Consider the following 13,031-nt stretch of genomic DNA (forward strand, 5'->3'; position numbering starts at 1 on the left):
AGCACGGTGGTTAAGTGGTTAGCAATTATGCCTCACAGCACTGGGGTCATAAGTTCAATTCCCTACCATGGCCTTATCTGTGTGGAGTTTGTATGTTCTCCCCGTGTTTGCGTGGGTTTCCTCAGGGTGCTCCGGTTTCCTCCCACACTCAAAAAACATACTAATAGGTTAATTGGCTGCTATAAAATTTACCCTAGTCTCTGTCTGTCTGTGTGTTAGAGAAATTAGACTGATGATGATGATGATGATGATGAAATACTGGTACTTTACCTAAAGGAATCTGTGGTAAGTTTATACTAATACTATATAACAATGCTACTACAGTTTGTACTCCTTGAACTATGAGTTTTAGTCTATGTTAGTATATAGAGTGCACAGTACTCACAGTTGAAAAGAACAATGGAAAATGATTACCTGTTAGTGAATTAATATCCCACTTCATGTCTGTTAGGATTAGAAATATGTATGTATGATTAAGGTTCAAAAAGTTCCTCTTTCACCAAGCATTATCATTAGTTAACGATGAAACTACAGATATCATTACTTTTTATTTCTACATATATTGGTCTTTAATTTGGTTGTGGAGACAATGGTAGTCATACATATTACATTACTATCATGCATGCTTTCTGGATTACATTCTCTAATCACTAATTATTAATTAATATTATTCAACAGAGAAATTACTAATATTTAAAAAGCAATTATCTTAATAAATATCTGTGAAAATGAAAGCCCAATGAATAAAGGAGTATTATTAATATTGTATATTATGTCTTCAATTTTGTAACCAGCATCTCCTGATATAGTTACACATGTAAATATAAAGGTGGCTTATACTGTAAATGGATTGGAATTATAGGATTTTTTTTATGTAAGTTCCACATTTTTGCCAATTGGCAGGATTAATTATCTTCAAAATCAAAACATGAATCCATCAATTGTAATTAAAAGCTAAAATAATAATAATAATAATAATAATAATAATAATAATAATAATAATTCAAATCCTGGGAAATATAGTATAAGCTTTCAGCAAAAAAATATATAAATCTAGGTTCTGTTAAAATAATTAGGAGTGAAGCTTTGTAAAAGCTTACCTACAGGTGATTTTCCATCCCATTGCATTCCTGTTTGAATTGTTAGAATGTGGAAACAACAGAGATTTATGAGTGTGAGGTAGGCCCAATTGTACCAGAGTTTATCATCGTCACAGGGCTCTGATGATCCTGTTGTCTGAGGGAATAACTTAAATATCTCTCTGCTTATCCCTTATTAGTGATTTTTAAACTAAACATTTGATCTCAAAAATGTGCAGGTACTAAAACTTTATCCAATGGGATCTGTGGTAAAATTATTCTAATAATATATTTGAATGATTTTCTCTAGTAATTCACACAGCTTTGCATATTTCAAACATTCTGTTTTATTTATAGAATTACAATTCAACTAAATTCCAATAATCTTTAATAAGCTAGTATTTAATAAGCTAGTATTTACTGTTAAAGTGGAAGAATATTACTATTAGTGTACTATCATTCATGCCTTTCCTTGCTTTTCCTGGCTTCTTCTTATGGACTTTGTGGTTTCACCATAGGCCAGAGCTGCTGAATATCCCATCAATGTGTATACAGATCAGTAAGATTATGCACTTAGTGTGGTGATTTATATATTAGGGATGGTAATAATCCAAGATAAGAAATAGTTCCAGATAAGCCTGCTGGAGTTTGGACTAAGCTATATGTCAATAAAGCATCATACATCCCTTATCATTCTTCCAATTACATATAGATGATATTTTATAATTTAATGAATAGTGTTTAAAAGACTGTATTTTGCTCCAGTAAATGGTTTTAAAACATGATAATACAATGGAATAGGACAGCATTATATTACCTGATGATGATGCATCCCATTGGTTTTCTGTTACTGTTTGAAAGGAAAAAAGTTTACGTTAAAGTGCGTTATCACTTATATATTTACTGTAAAAGGCTCTCTACTTAATAATAATTAATAAATCTGTTTCCTCCTCACTATTTACAACCTCCATGTATAAAGAATATTATATTTTTAAATACTGGCAATGTCTATCTGGCAATTCCACTGGGGATTTGCCAGATAAATAAATTAATTAACAACTTAATTAAATACTTCTCTTCTCTGCTGTGCTAAAAAATGATGATGGGGACATGGAAACATGCAGGACCATTTGGAATTCACCAGACAAATCCAGAAGGATATCCAAATGTCACACTATTCTATAACTATTCTGTTTGACGAGTAATAGACAACATCCATTTCAATTCACCTGGTCATTTCAATGGAGATTCTACCTCTAGCACATACATTGTAATGAATTGTTTCATTGAAATGAATGAGAGCTTCTCCAAGATTTTTAAACATTATTGGTGAATTTACCTTTGCGTCTCCCTTGTCGGATTTCTAAGATGTACATCAAAGGATTCTCCTCTAAAATAGTACTAATAACATATAACAATGGTATTCTAGTTTTAAATAATAGAACTATGAGTTTATTTCATTGTGTAGCGTTTTATAAAATTTTAAATCAGCTAGATTCTGTGAATTGTCAGTAGCATTGTGTTGCATGTAATCACCAAGTGTTAAATATAGGGCAACCCTGCTCCAAAAATGGAGCGCTGACAATCTCTATACATTAGTATATAGAGTGAACAGTATTTACAATTGAAGAGAACAATTTAACAAGAGAACAAAATATTACCTGTTTGTGAATTAATTTCCCACTTCATGTCTGTTAAAATTAGAAATATACAAAGGTTTAAAAATGTTCTCTTTTACCAAATAGTATCATTAGTTGCAGATGCAACTACATATATGATTATTTTTTATTTATCCATATATTAGCCTTCAGTTTGGTTACGGGAACAATGGTAGTCCCACATAGATCAGTAATGTCATGCATGCTTTCTGGGTTTCCTTCACTAATCACTAATTATCAATTCATATTATCCTATAGAGGAATAATGCACTCCTAAATGTAGAAAACATACCACCCCTGTTTTATCAGACTATAAAAGACCTCTAAAATGGTTCAAATGCCATATATCATTTGTTGGTTTGTGGCATAAACTTACTTAATTGTGAGGTGCATTAGTAATCTGTTGTGTAGAAAATAAAAATACTTCTAGTAAAAATAATAAAAAGCAATTGTCCTAATAAATATCTGTAATAATGAAAATCCAACATATATATAAGTACTATTAATATTCTACATTATGTCTTCTATTTTGTCACCAACATCTCCTGGTACAGTTACAAATTTACATACAGTATAAAGGTGGCTTATACTGTATAAAAGGATTGGAATTATAGTATTTTTTAATATGTAAGTGGCAAATTTTTGCCTACTGGCAGGATTAATTATCTTCAAAATGAAAAAATGAATCCATCCATTGTAATTAAAAACTGAAATAACACTAATAATAAATCAAACTCCTGGAAATATAGTATAAGCTTCCAGTAAAAAAACAAAATCTAGATTTTGATAAAATAATCAATAAGCTGTTCTTACAATGAAAAGGATTGTGTAATAGCCTACCTGCAGGTGATTTTCCATCCCATTGCATTCCTGTTTGAATTGTCAGAATGTGGAAACAAAAGAGAATTCCAAGTGTTAGGTAGGTCCTATTTTACCAGAGTTTATTATAAACGCAGAGAACTGACTATCCTGTTGCCTGAGGGGGTAACTTAAATATTTCTCTGCTTATCCCTTATTGGTAATTTATAAATGAAAGTTTTATTCCCTAATATGTTCTAGTACTGAAACTTTATCTAACTGAATATGGGTTAAAATTATGCTAATATATAGCAATGATATTTCTCTTGTAATTCACAGAGATTTGTATATTTCAAACATTGTGTATTATTTTAAAGAATTCCAATTCAACAGAATTCCAATAATCTTTAATAACCTAGTATTTACATTTTAAAAGAATAGTGTGAGAATATTACCTCCTGGTGAATTGATATCCCAGTTCATACCCCATTTCATGTCTGTTAGGATTTATAAAATATTGATTTTTTTTAGTTTATTTTTATTTACCGAATAGAATCATTAGTTCATTATGAATCTACATTTATTATTAGCTCCAAACATACATATATACTGATCTTCCCTTTGGTTATCAAAAAAGTTTCAACAAAATAATTTTATTGAATGGTGTCATTAGTTCAATATGAATATACCATTACAATTAGTCCCAAACATACATATATATTAATCTTTCCTTTTGTTATCAGAACAATGCTATTTCCACATATGAAAGTATTTTATTTTATACTTTCTTCCTTCACCTCCATTCTTGGCTTTTCTTATGGGCTGTGTGGTTTTACCATAGCCAGAGGCAGGCTAGGCTGGGGGGCAGGAGGGCATCTACCCCCCTGGTTGGTCCCATAGTGGGCTACCTTGGGCTGGGTCACTGGATCACCTGTATTTTATTCCCTTTAAAATTTTCCTAGTAGGCTGCTGAGTCGAGTCTTGCTCGCTTGGTCTGAAAATTGCCAGTCCTTCCCTGACGATAACCCAGAACTGCTGAAGATCCTATTAATGTGTATACAGATCAGTAGGACCATGCACATAGTATGGTGGTTTATATATTAAGGATGGTGACAATCCAAGATGGGAAACACTAGTAGACAAGCTTGTTGGAGATTGGTTTAAGTTATATGTCAATAAAGCATTATACCTCCCTTATCATTCTTCCAGTTACATTAATATTGTATGTTATATTTTAAAAAATAGTGTTCAAAAGACAATATTTTGCTAAAGTAATGGATTTAAAACGTTATTACAATGGAATAAAACAGCACTATATTACCCGATAGTGATGATGCATCCCCTGTGTTTCCTGTTAGTGTTTTAAGCAAAAGGTTAAAAAGCATTGTCACATATTATATCTTTACTGTAAGGGATTGTCAACTGAATATTATATTTTTATTAAGTCTGTCTGGCTACTCCAGTAGGGATTTGTCAGATAGATAAATTAAATAACAACTTCATTAAATAATTCTGAATCTTTGATGTGCTTAAAAGCTACTAAATGCTGGTGAGGTCACTGGAGACATGGAAATATGCAGGATCATTTGGAATTCACCAGAAAACTCAAGAAAGACTTCCAAATATCAGACTATTCTATATGTAGTCTGAGAGCTTCTCCAAGAGTTTTAAACATCATTGGTGAATATACCTCTGCTTATTCCATGTTGGATCTCTAATGTGTGCAAATACTGGTTCTCTACCTTAAAGAATCTGTGGCAAAATTATATTAATAATATATAACAATGATACTAAAGTTTGTACACTTTGAATAATGAATTCTTTTCACATTGTGTATTATGTTATTAAATTCTAATTCAACAAGATTCTGTGAAATGTAAGTAGCTTTGTGCTGTGTTGTATGTAATAAACAAGTGCTGCATATACCGCCACTCTGCTCCAACAACAGAGCACTTCTGCTCTCTCTATGTTAGTGTATAGAGTGCACAGTACTCACAGTTGAAAAGAACAATGGAAAATGATTACCTGTTAGTGAATTAAAATCCCACTTCATGTCTGTTAGGATTAGAAATATATAAGTGTTTGAGATAGATTTTAAAAGGTTCTCTTTCACCAAGCATTATCATTAGTTGATGAAGAAACTATGGATATCATTACTTTTTATTTCTATATATATATTGGTCTTCAATTTGGTTGTGGAGACAATGGTAGTAATACATATTACAGTGCATGCTCTCTGGATTTCATTTTCTAATCACTAATTAATAATTAATATTGTTCAACAGAGAAATAACTTATATTTAAATGTAAAATACATGGCACCCTGTTTTATGAAACAGTAAAAGTGCAAATGTAAAAAAACATTTCTCTTACTGTACTTCTGCTAACTTAATTGTGAGGTGTATCAGTAATATGCAGTGTAGAAAATATAAAGACTTCTAATTAAAAAAGCAATTGTCCTAGTAAATATTTGAGATAATGAAAGCCCAACATATATAGGTGTACTATTCATATTGTACATTATATCGTCTGTTGTGTAACCAGCATCTCCTAGTACAGTTAGTGTTTTATACTGTATATGATGATTGGGATTACAGGACTTTACTATATGTAAGTGCCAAATCTTTGTCTACTGGTAGGATTAATTCTGTACATAAATAAAAAATGAATCAATCCATTGTAAATAATATAACAATAAGAAGAACTTAAACCTTGGTAAATATATGTTAGGCTTCCATTAAAAAACATTAATCAATCCAGGTTTTGTTAAATTAATATTGAAGTTGTTCTTACAATGAAAATGGCAGTATAAAGGATTACCTGTTGGTGATTTTCCATCCCAATTGATTCCTGTTTGAATTGTTAGAAAGTGGAAACAATATAGGTTAATGAGTTTCAAATACATTCTACTTTACTGTAAGCAATTATCATCCCAGGGAATTGACCACTCTACTGCATGAGCCAGTAATTGAAATGTATCTCTGCTTATCAAGTTTTGATAGTTTATAAATAAAAAGGTGGAGCTCTAGGATCTGTAAGTAATTAAATTTTAGTGCAAAAGAATCTGCACTAAAATTATAGTAATATTATTTAAAATGTATATTTCCATTATATGTTCTTGAGCTAAATATGTTTGAAATATTGTGCACTATTTTAGAAAATTCCAGTTCATCTAAATTCTGTTACTCTTTAGTAGTCTAGTATTTACATTTTAAAAGAAAAGTGAAAGAATATTACCTCCTGGTGAATTGATATCCCAGTTCATACCCCATTCCATGCCTGTTAGAATTTGTAAAATATAAATTTTTAAGTTTCAAAAAATATATTTTACCGAATGGTATCTTTAGTTCATTGAACTATGAGTACTTTAAAAATTGTGCAGAATGTTATAAAATTCCAATTCAACTAGATTGTGAGAATTATTAGTAACTTGTGTTGTATGTACTAAAGAAGTATTACATATAGTGCCACTCTGCAGCATTATCAGTTGAAAAGAAAAGTGTAAATATATTACCTGCCGGGGAATTAATATCCCACTTCATGTCTGCTAGGATTTAAAAAAATATATAAAAATGAGGTTCAAAAAGTATATTTTGTACTAAATACTATCAGAAATTCAAAATGTAGCTGCAGTCATGATTAAGTCTTATTTATACATATGTTAGTATTCAGTTTGGTTATCAGAACAATGGTAGTCCAACATTTGAAAATTCTATTATACATACTTTCTGGGGTTTCATAATATGCAGGTTTCCGATTTTTCCATTCCTATTTTTCATATAGGAATAGTCACGAGGGTTCATTTAATTAATTTGAATGGACAGGCCATTTAACAGTATATTATCTCTAATTATCAATTAATATTAGAAACACTGTACATTTACACATGTACATATAGTGGTGGTTTATACTGTATATGAGGCTCAGAATTAAAGGACTTTACTTTATGTAAACAGAAAACCGTTTGGGAAGATTAATTCTATTCATAAATATAATTTATGAACATTGTAACATTATAATTAATCATTAAAATATCAGTAATAACAATTCAAACCCCAGAAATTATATTTTAGCCTTCCAGTAAAAAAAATAAATCTAGGTTTTGTTAAATTCTTAATTGCGAAATTGTTTTTACAAAGAAAGTGCTGTGTAAAATATTACCTGTTGGTGATTTTCCATCCCATTTCATTCCTGTTTAAATTGTTAGAATGTGGAAACAGCAAAGATTTATGAGTTTCATATCCTATTTACTAAAGGTCATCATCATCTCGAAGAATTGACCACTCTTCTACCTGAGGGGGTAACTTGCCTCTCTGCTTAACAATTGTTGCTGGTTTATAAATTAAACATTTCATATCTACTATATGTAAGTACTGAAACTTTATCCAAAAGAATCTGAGCTAAAATCATAATATTATTTAAAATATTTTGCTTCTAAGCCATTGAGCGACATATATTTGAAACACTGTACATTATGTTGGAAATTTCCAATTCAACCAAATTCCAATAATCTTTAGTAACCTAGTATTTACATTTTAAAAGAAAAGTGGAAGAATATTACCTCCTGGTGAATTGATATCCCAGTTCATACCCCATTTCATGTCTGGGAGGATTTATAAAATATAAATGTTTAAGTTTCAAAAAACAATGTTTGCCTTCAATATGAATCTACAATTTTAATTAGTTCCAAATATATACTAGTATTTCCTTTGGTTATCAAAACAATAGTAGTCCCACATATGAGAGGGCTAGCATTCATGCCTTCATTTGCATTTCTTGGCTTTTCCTATGAGCTGTGTGTTTTCACCATGGCCCACAGCTGCTGAGTATTCTATCACTGTGTATAAAGATCAGTAAGACCATGTAGATAGTGTGGTGGTTTATATTTTAAGGATGGTGATAATCCAAGATGGTCAACAATTGCAGCTAAGCTTGTTGGAGTTTGGACTAAGTTATATGTCAGTAAAGCATTATACAAACCTCATCATTTTGTAAGTTATATAAATCTTGCAGGGTATATTATAAAAAATAGTGTTTCAAAGACAGTGGTTTGCTCCAGTAATGGATTTAAAAGATGTTATAACAACGGAGGTACACTGTACTATATTGCCTGGAGATGATGTTTCCCGTGTCATTCCAGTTCATATATATATATATATATATATATATATATATATATATATATATATATATATATGCCAAACCTTTGCCTAATGATAGGATTAATTCTGTGCATAAACGAAAATGGATTCATCAATTATACTTAATAAATAAAATAATAATAATAATTCAAACTCCAGGGAATTTATTTTAAACTTCCATTAAATAAAGCTTTTGTTAAACTAATTCATAGTGACATTGTTCTTACCATGAAAAGACAGTATAAAAGCTTACCTGTTGGTGATTTTCCATCCCAGTTCATTCCTGTTTGAATTGTTAGAATGTGGAAACAACAGAGATTTATGAGTTTGAGGTAGGTCATATTCTACCAGAAGTTATCATCATCTCGGGGACTGACCATCTTGCTGCCTAATTTTTAGTAACATAGGCACCAATGCTGAGTTGGGCTTACTATTGTTTGCTTTGCATTAAATATGCAAATTATTTCTATGCTTGCTCACATAAAAGTGCATGTCCATGCGCAGATCAGACATATTGCCTCCTTGTGGAAAGGTTGAACTGGGAAGGAAAAAGGTGTGTAAACACAGGCTGAGAACAGTAAGGTCATGTTTGTGTAATTGGTAAGTGAGGCAGAGCAGCACACAGTCACTGTTAGGCCTATTAATAGCCAGATCAGTTGCAGGTACCTGAATGCTGGTACAAATACATGCTAATGGAGAGGACGGCTGCCAGCACTAGATGGACGTTTCTGATTGGCTTATTGCGGATTGACCTCTGAAGATTTCTTCATTGCTTTTATCTATATTACATGTTTTTCTGGGCGCATTTTAGAATTATTTATTTCTGCTTTCATTTGTACATGAGAAGAAAGATTGTACTTGCTGTGTTCTAGAGAATTTTTTTATTTAAATCAAACATAAGCAATTTTCACTATCAAAACAAATGTTAACACATTTTCTTGTGCCTATGACCCAGTTGGGTGTAAGTGTATCTGGGTGTAAGTGCAGTGAACATAACTTCCCAAATATGCTACTGGTGCAGAGATGGATGTAGCTTCAGATGTATCAACATTTGGGCATAAACATCCTATTTTTTACATGCAGTTTTTTTGGCACATATGTGTCTAACTCATCGTGAGCCCTATAGTGTCAACAGTTACAATGAAAAGTGTAAATATATTACCTCCTGGTGAATTGATATCCCATTTCATGTCTGTTAGGATTTGTAAAATAAAAATGTGAGTTTCAAGAAATATATTTGACCAAATAGTATCATTAATATAATATAAATCTACAATTATAATTAATATCCAATATACATGTTAGTCATCCATTTGGTTATCGTAAAAATGGATGTCCCATGTACTATCATCCTTGCATTCTAGATTTCCTTCACTGGCATTTCCTGGCTCGTCCTATGAGCTGCGTTGTTTCACCATGTCTCAGAGCTGCTGAACATCCCATCAGTGTATATACAGATCTTAAAAGGGCAACAATTGTATACTTGATTGATTGTGATTGGACTAAGTTATATGTCAATAAAGAATTTTGCACCACCTTTCTATACTTTCAACGGCATTCAGTGTTATATATTGTAAATTAGTGCTTAAAAAGAATTATGGTGTTCCATTAATTGTATTCAAAGCTATTAGTACAAAGGAAAGGGACGTATTACCTGATGATGATGCATCCCATGTCATTCCTGTTAGTGTTTGACAAAACGAAAGAGGTTCATGAGTTTCAAAGATATCCCCTATTACTGGATATTATGTTTACTTTAAAATGCATTATCACTTTTATGATGTACCACCTTTATTAAAATGATTATTAACACATACAGGGACTGCAAGGTGTTTTCCTACAGCTTTACTGTGTTCCTGATACACTCTAATATGCTGTACTCCATTGGTGATGGGGATTTATTAATTTAGATAGCGAGACCATATGATAGTGTTGGAGCTAAAATTGTTGGTAGGGCCAATCTGGACAAGGGATGATCCAGTTCCTACATTTATTAATTTATTCTAGCTAGTAACTCAAATGCAAGGCCTGAACAGACATTCATGCTAAGGCTTAGCTGTTTGCAATCTAAGATCTTAAAAAAGGTGTTATAATCTTCTGTGTCACATTTAGCATTTTGTGGTTTCCCTGTAATAACATGAGACACTCTCTAGTACTCTGAATTCTAAGAAAAAGTAAGCTCTTCTTGGAAGTCGCAGTACAAGGGGGGGCTTTACATGCTCATATGTTATTGAAGTCACCTATTAAGGGTCGATTTTGTAAAAATTGTGATAATTGTTTTTTAATGGTTGATAGGGCGATTTTCTAATCACCTAATTTATTGAAGACTAATATCTTAGATATTAAGTTTTGCAAAAAAAATTGCCAGACATTGCACAATCCCTGAAATCTGATAAATCTACAACAGAGGAATATACGAAAGATTGATTTAGTATATCAGTTTTGGAAATCACCCAAAAATGCTTTGACTGGTTTCAGACATATGAGATGAGCTTTAAACTAGTGACATGAAAAAAACAGCTCTGTGCATGTATAAGCATTCAATTGAATGGGCCCATTGATTTTAATGTTGTTTGCAGAGGTGCCCTAATAACTCAACTGAAATGAATGGACTCATTGAAAGCAATGTTAAAAAAGAGTGTGCTTTTACTAGCCAGTTATACAATAGTCTATGTAGCTTTTTTAGACCTTATTTTATTAACACCTATGTGCCCAACTCACCATGGGCCCCATACAGTTTAAAGAAAAGTGCATATGTACCTGCTGGTGAATTGACATCCCATTTTGTATTCCAGTTTGCATTCCATTGCGTATCTGTTAGGATTTCGAAAATATTAATGTCTGGGTTTCAATTAGATTCTCTTGTATCAAATAGTATCATTAGTTCAAAATGATTGTACAATTATGATTCATTAGTATATGTACATATCTTAGTCTTCCCTTTGGGTATAGGAACAATGGTGGTCCCACATATGAGAGTACTGGCAATCATACATTCTGAGGTTTATTTCACTGACATTTACTGGCTTTTCTTAGGGGCTATGTGGTTTCACCATGGCCCAAAGCTGCTGAACAATCAATGTGTATATAGGTCATGCATATAGTGTGGTTTATATATTAGGAATGGAGTTAATGCAAGATGGGTAATTGTTGCAAATTTGCTTAATGGTGATTGGACAACATTATATGCCAATAAAGCATTATACATCCCCTATCATTCTTTTAGCTGCATAAATACTGTTGTTTTTTTTACAATTTTTAAAAATTAACATTTGAAAGTCATTACTTTCTTCCAATAATTTGAGATCAGGGCCGTGGAAAATATCCATGTTATAAACAGGATTGTACTGATGCAAAAAGATCATATGCAGCGGAAACTCTTGCGAGCTATTTGAGTGGCGTATATGAGGGTGTTTTCTTGCCAAGTCCAGGATCCATGAATATATAACCTGGGATGTAGGTGAGCAATAAAAAGGGAAAATTAAGGTTGTGTAGAGGTGTTTTTTATTCAACTAAAGTAACAAATGAGTGTGTGTTTTATTTACATTTTTTCTTGGTACACTAAAGGTCCCAGCAGGCCCTGGGTGCCATGTCATTTGGGCACTTGTGGTTTTCCAAGTGCCAGCATGCCCTGGCAGCCATGGGTATGTTGGGGCTTGTAGTACTACAAGCGCAAGCATGTCTATACATATAATGGCAGCTGGGCATGCTCGGACTTGTAGTACACCAGGGGCAAAATATATTTTACAATTAAAAAGTTATTATTACCCCACACCCACTGCCCAGGGTTGTGGGAAGAGCCCTACAGTTGCTTAAGCTGTTTGGGGGGAAGGGGGGGGGGGGGCATGTCATATTTTTTTAACATTTATTTATTTAATGATATATCTGCCTTGCGGGGCCTTTTGCAACAGATACATGTAAGGGTGTCATGCACACCAGCCCATAAGGAAGATAAATAGGTGTGTCTGTGCAATTTGTAGATCCATGCGACTCAGAATCCTATGTAAATTACGGGATTTAATTTACACTTACGATTCAATAGTAAATTGCATCCAACTCTACATCAGGCCCTAAGTGGGTTGTATATTTCAGTAGTGGTAATACAAAAATATGTAAAATAATATACTCGGGGTGGTTGGATTGATTTACATACATAATAAACATGACGGTCATTATGTTTTAAAATGCCTCTGTAAAAAACAATTAAACCAGATTGTGTGCTAAGGTTTGATAATAGAGGATTTCCTAAAATGAAAAGTGTCAATGAAAAGATTACCTGATTGCGATGACGCATCCCAATTCAACCCTGTTAGAAGTTGGAAAGAAATAAATGGATTATATATAAACATATATTT

General features: G+C 32.2%; 1 protein-coding gene across 1 annotated transcript in view; it reads right to left on the minus strand.

Moving 5' to 3' along the window:
* The window catches only part of LOC142099112 (uncharacterized), a 58,194-nt gene that overhangs the window by 19,865 nt on the left and 25,298 nt on the right, over positions 1-13,031 (minus strand). The window contains exons 26-41 of the mRNA XM_075182263.1: positions 12,953-12,982; positions 11,437-11,490; positions 10,331-10,357; positions 9,839-9,868; positions 8,930-8,959; positions 8,097-8,138; positions 7,697-7,726; positions 7,050-7,082; positions 6,773-6,814; positions 6,356-6,385; positions 5,561-5,590; positions 4,857-4,886; positions 3,991-4,032; positions 1,897-1,929; positions 1,101-1,130; positions 415-444 (exon numbers count right to left, since the gene is read on the minus strand). Of these exons, the coding sequence (XP_075038364.1) occupies positions 415-444; positions 1,101-1,130; positions 1,897-1,929; positions 3,991-4,032; positions 4,857-4,886; positions 5,561-5,590; positions 6,356-6,385; positions 6,773-6,814; positions 7,050-7,082; positions 7,697-7,726; positions 8,097-8,138; positions 8,930-8,959; positions 9,839-9,868; positions 10,331-10,357; positions 11,437-11,490; positions 12,953-12,982 (543 nt within the window). The remainder of the gene's footprint in view (positions 1-414; positions 445-1,100; positions 1,131-1,896; positions 1,930-3,990; positions 4,033-4,856; positions 4,887-5,560; positions 5,591-6,355; positions 6,386-6,772; positions 6,815-7,049; positions 7,083-7,696; positions 7,727-8,096; positions 8,139-8,929; positions 8,960-9,838; positions 9,869-10,330; positions 10,358-11,436; positions 11,491-12,952; positions 12,983-13,031) is intronic.

This window comes from Mixophyes fleayi, chromosome 8 (genome assembly GCF_038048845.1).
Source record: "Mixophyes fleayi isolate aMixFle1 chromosome 8, aMixFle1.hap1, whole genome shotgun sequence".
Taxonomy (NCBI): Eukaryota; Metazoa; Chordata; class Amphibia; order Anura; family Limnodynastidae; genus Mixophyes; species Mixophyes fleayi.